Source organism: Sapajus apella, unplaced genomic scaffold (genome assembly GCF_009761245.1).
Source record: "Sapajus apella isolate SASKATOON/1434 unplaced genomic scaffold, GSC_monkey_1.0 scaffold14, whole genome shotgun sequence".
NCBI lineage: Eukaryota > Metazoa > Chordata > Mammalia > Primates > Cebidae > Sapajus > Sapajus apella.
The window spans coordinates 16,363,150-16,372,791 of NW_022436954.1; the positions used below are offsets into that span (position 1 = coordinate 16,363,150).

The 9,642-nt window shown below is 49.1% G+C and overlaps 1 protein-coding gene across 1 annotated transcript in view; it reads left to right on the forward strand.

Moving 5' to 3' along the window:
• LRP4 (LDL receptor related protein 4) overlaps nt 1–9,642 on the forward strand; it is a 65,178-nt gene that overhangs the window by 26,814 nt on the left and 28,722 nt on the right. Inside the window, exons 13-18 of the mRNA XM_032282135.1 lie at nt 681–837; nt 3,809–4,026; nt 4,182–4,358; nt 4,769–4,891; nt 7,776–7,984; nt 8,159–8,240. Coding sequence (XP_032138026.1) covers nt 681–837; nt 3,809–4,026; nt 4,182–4,358; nt 4,769–4,891; nt 7,776–7,984; nt 8,159–8,240 — 966 coding nt within the window. The remainder of the gene's footprint in view (nt 1–680; nt 838–3,808; nt 4,027–4,181; nt 4,359–4,768; nt 4,892–7,775; nt 7,985–8,158; nt 8,241–9,642) is intronic.

The window sequence follows — 9,642 nt, forward strand, 5'->3', positions numbered from 1 at the left end:
CAGGTGTGGTGGTGCGTGCCTGTAGTCCCAGCTACTCAGGAGGCTGAGGCAGGAGAATCGCTAGAATCTGGGAGGCGGAGGTTGAAGTGAGCTGAGATCCTGCCACTGCACTCCAGCATGACAACAAAGTGAGACTCTGTCTTAAAAAAAAAAAAAAAAGAAAAAGAAAAAAAAGAGAATATTCTGATTGAGCTGGAGAAGTATATCAAAATGTTTTATAGATATTTAAAAAAACAAACAGCTCACTTGGCAATCTCAGACTATTTTACAAACAGGTGAAGTGATCAAATTCTAATTTGGTATCAAGCACATTGGATTCAAATGCTTAGGGAAATTCCGAAATGCCTCTGCAAAACCCTAGATGACAATTTCTAAACCCCTGGGTCAGTGCAGTGGGGGACCCTGGGAACAGCTCAGGGAGTGAGGCATGCTGGGATGTGACGAAGAAATGCATGTCCCTGGACAGTTACTTGACTTTTCTGTGCCTCAGTTTCCTCATCTTCATGGAAATTACAGTATCTAGCTCACAGAGTTGTGATCGTTAAATGCCTTCATGTATCTAAAATGATGACAATAGTGGCTGGCCCAAGAAATTGTACCTGTACGAGTTTGCTCTTGTTACTACGGCACAGGGGCACCCTGGCTGACTCTTGATATTTTCTGCTGCTGTTTCTCACCAGGGGGCCTGGCTGTGGATTGGGTCCATGACAAACTCTACTGGACTGACTCAGGCACCTCGAGGATTGAGGTGGCCAATCTGGATGGAGCCCACCGGAAGGTGCTGCTGTGGCAGAACCTGGAGAAGCCCCGGGCCATTGCCTTGCATCCCATGGAGGGGTAAGTTGGGTCTCAGGCTCCCCAGTCTCTCTTACAATCTCTCAGGACAGTTCCCAGGCTACCTGGACTAGACGTTCTGGGGATACATCCTCAAGATATGGTGTAGCTGGGCGTGGTGGCAGGTGCTTGTAATCAAGCCTGTAATCCCAGCACTTTGGGAGGGCAACACGGGCAGGTCACCTGAGGTCGGGAGTTCGAGACCAGACCGGCCAACATGGTGAAACCCCGTCTCTACAAAATACAAAACTTAGCCAGGCGTGGTGGCAGGTGCTTGTAATCCCAGCTACTTGGGAGGCTGAGACTGGAGAGTCGCTTGAACCCAGGAGGCGCAGGTTACAGTGAGCTGAGATTGCACCACTACACTCCAGCCTAGGTGACAGAGTGAGGCTCTGTCTCACATGCACACAAAAAAAGATGTGATGTTAATAACATGGGCTCTGTACCCTGACACACTTGAGTCTGGGTCCTGCCTTCAAAGTAACTGGTTGTGTGGCCTTGAGCCAGGTAAGCTCTCTCTACCTTGTTTACTCATTTCTAAATTGGTGAGTAAAAAAAAATTCCTCCATAATAGTTGTGTGAAGATTAAATGACGTGATGCATTTTAAATTACGTATAATACACATTAGATAAGTTGTAGGTGTTTAGCATTTTTATTGTTAGCTCATAAGGTTGACATAATTAACACTAATAATGTTATTAGTAATTTATAAGAATTATAATTAATTATTGTAGCCTAAAAATTAATAGAGGGGCCAGACATGGTGGCTCACACCTTGCCCAGCCACTCTATTAATTTTTACGCTGCAATAATTATAATTCCAGTACTTTGGGAAACGGAGGTAGGAGGATCACTTGAGTCCAGGAGTTCAAGACCAGCCTGGGCAACACAGTGTGGCCTCATCTCTCCAAAAAGTTTTTAAAATTAACCTGGCATTGTGGCACATGCCTGTAGTCCCAGCTACTTGGCAGGCTGAGGTGCAAGGATGGCTTGAGACTGGGAGGTCAAGGTTACAGGGAGCTGTCACTGCACCACTGCACTCCAGCCTGGTGACAAAGTAAGACCCTGTCTCAACAAAAAGTTAAATCAATAAAATTGAGAAATGATCAGGTGCAGTGGCTCACGCCTGTAATCCCAGCACTTTGGGAGGCCCAGGTGGGCAGATTGCTTGAGCCTAGGAGTTCAAGACCAGCTTGGTCAACATAGCAAAATCCCGCCTCTACAGAAAGTACAAAAATTATCTGGGTTTCGTGTGCATGCCTCTGGTCTCAGTTACACAGGAGGCTGAGGCAGGAAGATCACCTGAGCCCCAGCGTTCAAGGCTGCAGTGAGCTATGATCATGGCCCTGCACTCCCGGATGACAGAGTAAGACCCTGTCTCAAAAAAAAGATTAAATTTAAAATTCGGAAACCTGAATTAAAGAAAAACTCCTGAAATGGAAGTTCTTACCTCTGGCTTTTAAAAATTCTGCGCAGTTTCAATGGAGGGAGTGTCTTATAAGATCCTGCAGTATGTGTCAACAGTTTTAGAAACTCTGTGTGTGTGTGTGTGTGTGTGTGTGTGTGTGTGTAAAATACAAAAGGGGCCGGGTGTGGTGGCTCAAGCCTGTAATCCCAGCACTTTGGGAGGCCAAGGGTGGGCAGAGCACAAGGTCAAGACTGAGACCATTCTGGTCAACATGGTGAAACCCCGTCTCTATTAAAAACACAAATATTTGTTGGGCATGGTGACACATGCCTGTCGTCAGCTACTGGTGAGGCTGAGGCAGAGAATTGTTTGAACCCAGGGCGGAGGTTGCAGTGAGCAGAGATCATGCCACTGCACTCCATCCAGCCTGGTGACAGAGCGAGACTCCATCGCAAAAAAGAAAAAAATTAGCTGGGCATGGTGGCAGGTGCCTGTAATCCCAGCTACTTGGGAAGCTGAGGCAGGAGAATCACTGGAGCCCAAGAGGCGGAGGTTGCAGTGAGCCGAGATTGTGCCACTGTATTCCAGTCTGGGCAACAGATTGAGACTCTGTCTCAAAAATAAAAAATAAAATATAAAAGGCAGTGGAAGAGATTGTGACAAAGAAGAAAGTGCCTGTCCTAATATTACATTATATTGTCAATTCTACAAGACTTTTGTCTGTTGTATTCACCTCTGGATTTCCAGTGCCCAAGATAGTATGTCCTGCCCATTGCACGTATGAAAAAGAAATTATTAAATTAATAAATGCCCTGTCTAAAGTCATTTAAATTCAAACACCTCAAAAGCATTCTGAGGCTGGGCATGGTGACTTATGTCTGTAATCCAGCAATTTGGAAGGCCGAAGCAGGAGGATTGCTTGAGTTCAGGAGTTTGAGACCAGCCTGGTCAGCATAGCAAGACCTCATCTCTACTACAAAAAAAAAAAAAATTTAGTTAGGTGTGGTGATGCTGGCTGCTCAGAGGGCTGAGGTGGAAGGCTTTCTGAGCCCAGGAGACTGAGGCTGCAGTGAGCTGTGATCAAACCTGCCCTCTAGCCTGGGTGACAGAATGAGACTCTGTCTTAAAAAAAAAAAAAAATGATGCTGGGCGCGGTGGCTCAAGCCTGTAATCCCAGCACTTTGGGAGGCCGAGGCGGGTGGATCACGAGGTCAAGAGATCGAGACCATCCTGGTCAACATGGTGAAACCGTGTCTCTACTAAAAATACAAAAAATTAGCTGGGCATGGTGGCGCGTGCCTGTAATCCCAGCTACTCAGGAGGCTGAGGCAGGAGAATTGCCTGAACCCGGGAGGCGGAGGTTGCGGTGAGCCGAGATCGTGCCATTGCACTCCAGCCTGGGTAACAAGAGCGAAACTCCGTCCCAAAAAAAAAAAAAAAATGCATTCTGTGGACCAAACGGAGTCCCCGAGTGAAATGGATAAATGCCCCCTACCTGATTATTCTCCTGGTTACCTACCTGTTCTCTGCTGCCCACTTCCCAATTTCCTTTTCTCTCTTCCTAGTACTATTTACTGGACAGACTGGGGCAACACCCCCCGTATTGAGGCCTCCAGCATGGATGGCTCTGGGCGCCGCATCATCGCCGATACACATCTCTTCTGGCCCAATGGCCTCACTATCGACTATGCTGGGCGCCGTATGTACTGGGTGGATGCTAAGCACCACGTCATCGAGAGGGCCAATCTGGATGGGAGTCACCGTAAGGCTGTCATTAGCCAGGGTAAGGCCCTTCCTTCAGTCTTCTTCATCTCTTGTCCTCCTACCCCCATCCCTGCCCCTAGGAGCCTTGGCAGAGGCTGTATGTAGTTGCCAGTCCTGGGGCCAGGAGCCATGGCAGAGCATACCCAGACTGAGGGCTTCCTGGACGTTCCCCAGGTCTTCCTCATCCCTTCGCCATCACGGTGTTTGAAGACAGCCTGTATTGGACAGACTGGCACACCAAGAGCATCAATAGCGCCAACAAGTTTACAGGGAAGAACCAGGAAATCATTCGCAACAAACTCCACTTCCCTATGGACATCCACACCTTGCACCCCCAGCGCCAACCTGCAGGTAAAAACCTGCCCACCAGGTGAGCCAGAGTAGCCTCATGGTTGAGGTGGCCTCTGTTGCCTCTGAGAACCTTCCTTGCCCTTAAGAGTTGCCATTTCTTCTCTTGGGGAAATCCAGCCGGGCACTGACATGGGCTCATTCCTCCCTCTGCTGGACATTGAGGGCAGTACAACGAGATTCACGAAAAGACGCGTTAGGCTTTGCCGTTCCCAGCTAATTCGTGCACACGTTTACGGGGCATCGCCTATGTGCCGGGTACTCACTGTGCTAGCAGACGGGGAAGATCAAAAATAATAAGACACAGTTTCTCCCTTCAGGGAACTCACACCCTACCGAAACCCCTATTCCCTAGTCTTGGGGTCACTTTTGCAAACCTTTGCTGATCTTCTTGCTCTGGGCTCTTTGAGCAGGGAAAAACCGCTGTGGGGACAACAACGGAGGCTGCACGCACCTGTGTCTGCCCAGTGGCCAGAACTACACCTGTGCCTGCCCCACGGGCTTTCGCAAGATCAGCAGCCACGCCTGTGCCCAGAGTAAGTGGGTCTGCGACCTCAGCCTCCAGGGAGGCGGTTGTGAGGGCAGGGAGGAGGAACAAGGGGTAGGAGATGGAGGGATTGTCTGTCATGGGAAGAACCGCATTCCTCAGGGAGTCCTGGAGAGGAAAAACTTAAGAGGCTGAGGGATCTTCTATCAAAGCTGAGGACTGAGGACCCAGCAGTAGTTGGGGAAGGCTCAGTGACACCACGCTCAGTGGAGTGTAAACACCTACGATCAAGCTCATGTATCATTTGCCAGGCAGGATGCCTTCTCTGTGGGCAGCATGAGGGCTTTATGCTCTTGTAGAAAACCGGGGAATGATTACCTACCTTTTTACCTTTAGCCTCACCCTGTTGAAGACTTTCTTTTGGCCCTTAAACCAGAAAGCCAAAGTTAGAATCTCTGATGATGTTCTGTGTAAGTAGATAGGTCCTGGATAAATATGTGTCAAACAAGCGAAAGATAATGGGATTTCCTGGTCTCTCCCTCAACTGCTACTTTGGCTTCCTCTGGGCTCCTGCAGGGTTGTTGCTTTGGGAGGGTAACCCTGGAGAGCAAAGCACGCGGTGACTTTTTCTAAGAGTAGTCCAGAGAGGAGTGGTCTGGGCGCAAGGCATGACCAGCAGGGGGCCTGGGGTGATTCCTCACACATCAGCAGCTCTTTACTGCTGCCTACCCAGCTGACCCTCTGAAATCTGGATAAAATAAAATTCTTCTGGGACCTGGGTCCTTTCTAGAGAGTGCAGTTAGTGAAAACATTCAGAAGTTTCATTCATACGCACATTAACCAAGAACTTGGTTTCATGTTCTGAGTTTTCCCCTTCTTTTTTTTTTTTAGACATAGTCTCACTCTGTCACCCAGGCTGGAGTGCAGTAGGGTGATTTTGGCTCACTGCCACCTCCACTTCCCAGGTTCAAGTGACTCTCCTGCCTCAGCCTTCCAAGTAGCTGGAATTACAAGTATGCACTACCATACTCAGCTAACTTTTGTATTTTTAGTAGAGACGGGGTTTCACCATGTTGCTCAGGCTGGTCTCGAACTTCTGACCTCAAGTGATCCACCTGCCTCGGCCTCCCGAAGTGCTGGGATTACAGGTGTGAGCCACCACACCTGGCATTTATTTTTATTTTTTAGACGGTCTTGCTCTGTCACCCAGGCTGGAGTGCAGTGGTGCAAACAGTGCTCACCACAGCTTCAACTTCCTGAGCTTAAGCAAGCCTCCTGCCCCAGCCCCCTAAGTAGCTGGGACTACAGACACATGCTATCGCTCCCAGAAAATTTTGTGGGTGTTTGTTTGTTTTGTTTGTTTTTGAGATAGAGTCTTGCTCTGTCACCCAGGCTGGAGTGCGGTGGCATGATCTTGGCTCACTGCAACCCCCACCTCCCCAATTCCAGTGATTCTCCTGCCGCAGCCTCCTAAGTAGCTGGGATTACAGGCACCTGCCACCATGCCTGGCTAATTTTTGTATTTTTAGTGGAGAAGGGGTTTCACTATGTTGGACAGGCTGGTCTTGAACTCCTGACCTCATGATCTGCCTGCCTCAGCCTCCCAAAGTGCTGGGATTACAGGCATGAGCTACCATGCCCAGAGAATTTTGTATTTTTAGTAGAGATGTGGTTCCACTATGTTGCTCAGGTTGGTCTTGAACTCCTGAGCCCAAGCGATCCCCCTACCTCAGCCCCTCAAAGTACTGGGATTATAGGTGTGAGCCACCATGCCCGGCCCTTTCCCCTTGCATTCTTTTGTGCCCAGCGCTTCCCCTGTTGTCTTAGTGAGATGCAAGAAGTAAAGCCCCCTGTCCCCTGCCAGCTTTCCCTTAAGGACTTCCCAGAGCTAGGAAGAAGACATTTGGTAACATTAGGCAGGCAGTGGCTTTCTGGGTAGAAAAGTCTGCTGAGAAAGTATTCAGACAGACTGGAGGAAGGGCAAAGGATGGAAAAGAGCTGGCTGGAAGTAAACTATGTGGGGCAGCGGCAGAGCTCTTTCTCTAGAGTCAGACCTAAGTCCCAGCTCTGGTGCTTTGTAGCCATGGGATCCAGGGCAAGTTTCTTGATCTCTGCTAGCCTCAGGGCTGCTCATCTAGAACATGGGAATAAGAATAGCACACCACAGGCCGGTGGCTCACGCCTGTAATCCCAGCACTTTGGGAGGCTGAGGCAGGCGGATCACAAGGTCAGGAGTTTGAGACCAGCCTGACCAACATGGTGAAACCCCATCTCCACTAACAATACAAAAATTAGCTGGATGTGGTGGCATGCTCCTGTAATCCCAGCTACTCAGGAGGCTGAGGCAGGAGAATCATGTGAACCCAGGAGGCAGAGGTTGCAGTGAGCTGAGATCATGCCACTGGGTTACAGAGCCAGACTAGCACACACCACAGAGGCTTGGTATGAGACCAAAAAAAAAAACACCAAGCTCAGTACCTGGCAAGGAGAGTGCTCAGTGAATAGTTATTATTGGCTTAAATTTGTGAAGAGGAGAGCGAGAGGAAGAGATCCAGGTGACAGAGGGGAGGGCAGGAGCCCTGAAACAGTCATGATCATTAGAGAAGTGGGGTTCAGGGGCTGGCAGTGGGCAAGCCAACGCGTCAGAAGAGATGGAGAAAAGAAGAGAGAAGAGTTGAGATGAAGCTGACAGATGCTTAAACAGCATGCACTTCTGGATCCTTCGTAGAATCTGTTTCCATATGATTTAGAAGTCTTGATTCTGACAGCGTGGCAGTGCTTAAAGGGGGCCTGAGTTATAAAGACTAGGAGGCAAAGGGCACCAGATCCCAGGAAGTGTGATTGAACCAGATGTCACGCAGGTGAGCATCTGTGTCTGTCACTGTTCTTGGATGTAGAGCATTAAAAGAAGACCCCTTTCGGCCTTTGATCAGGTCTTGACAAGTTCCTGCTTTTTGCCCGAAGGATGGACATCCGTCGAATCAGCTTTGACACAGAGGACCTGTCTGATGATGTCATCCCACTAGCTGACGTGCGCAGTGCTGTGGCCCTTGACTGGGACTCCCGGGATGACCACGTGTACTGGACAGATGTCAGCACTGATACCATCAGCAGGGCCAAGTGGGATGGAACAGGACAGGAGGTAGGGCCCAGTGTGGGGCCAGGCCCTCAGGGAGGGCAGAGATTGAGGGGTGGAATCCACCCTCTCCAGGGTAAGGGCTTCCCATACCATTGCCAACCCTGAGAATTGCTGGAGTTTGGGCTCTGGAACTAGAGTGGAAGTACAGTTGGTGATACAGCTTTGCTTCCTGCCCAGGTGGTAGTGGATACCAGTTTGGAGAGCCCTGCAGGCCTGGCCATTGATTGGGTCACCAACAAACTGTACTGGACAGATGCAGGTATGTATGGGGGGCCGTGGCCTGCCTGGCTCCCTGGGATTCCTCTTGTTTAAAACCCTGGCCTCAGATAGAAGGGGCCCAGTGTCCCTCCTGGACCACCTCTGTCTTTACATGAAGTCCTTGGTAGGTCCGAAGCAGGAGGGCTGCTGCAGAGCTGAAGTGAGACGCTCACACGAGAGAAGCTCACATTGTGGCAGCTACTTCTGCTATGTAGCTGATGCCGGGGAATGTTTTAAGGCTTTTCAGATCATAAACCTATGCCCTATGGTTTTCTTTCCATCACTTTCTGGGTAAATCAGGCTTTCTTTCTTTTTTTTTTTTTTTTTGAGACAGAGTTTCCCTGTTTCAGCCAGGCTGGAATGCAGTGGCGCAGTCTCAGCTCACTGCAACCACTACCTTCCAGTTTCAAGCAATTCTCCTGCCTCAGCCTCCCAAGTAGCTGGGATGATAGGCGCATACCACCACACTCAGCTAAATTTTGTATTTTTAGTAGAGATGGGATTTCACCAAGTTGGTCAGGCTGGTTTTAAACTCTTGACCTCGTGATCCACCTGCCTCAGCCTCCCAAAGTGCTGGGATTATATGTGAGCCACTGTGCCTGGCAATTGGGCATTTTTAATCAGCCAGGTGGGTTTGAGAGGCAAGGAGATACCCTGAACAAGTGCCACTTAGAGTGTGGTCCCTGGACCACAGCGGCTGATGACAATCTTGTCTCCTCTGTGTGGCAGCATCAGCATCGTCTGGGAAGTTATTGTACATGCAGATTCTTGGGCCCCACTCTAGACTTACTGAATCAGGGCTGGGCATGGTGGTTCATACCTATACCGCTTTGGGAGACCAAGGCAAGATTGCTTGAGCTCAGGAGTTCAAGACCAGCCTGGGCAAAGTACAAAGACTCGCTTGAGCATGAAATGGACTAGAAAATTTTTTTAAAAAAATAAAAGAATCTTTGGGTGTTAGGTTCAGGAATCTGTGTTTTAACAAGTCCTCCTTATTCTTACACACACTAAAGCTAAGAATCATTGACTTAAATTATGGTGGCCTATGTTTGGGAAGTCTTGCTTTTTCCAGCAATGGAACTGATCACATCCTTGAATTTCTTCTTATGGTTCAAGTCATTAAATATCCATTGTGCATCTGTCACAAATATCTTCTAAGGCCGGGCGTGGTGGCTCACGCCTGTAATCCCTACACTTTGGGAGGCCTAGATGGGAGGATCACTTGAGGTCAGGAGTTCAAGACCAGCCTGATCAACATAGCGAAACCCTGTCTCTACTGAAAATACAAAAATTAGCCAGGCATGGTGGCAGGCACCTGTAATCCCAGCTACTTGGGAAGCTGAGGCAGGAGAATCTCTTGAACCGGGGAGGTGGAGGTTGCAGTGAGCTGAGATGGCGCCACT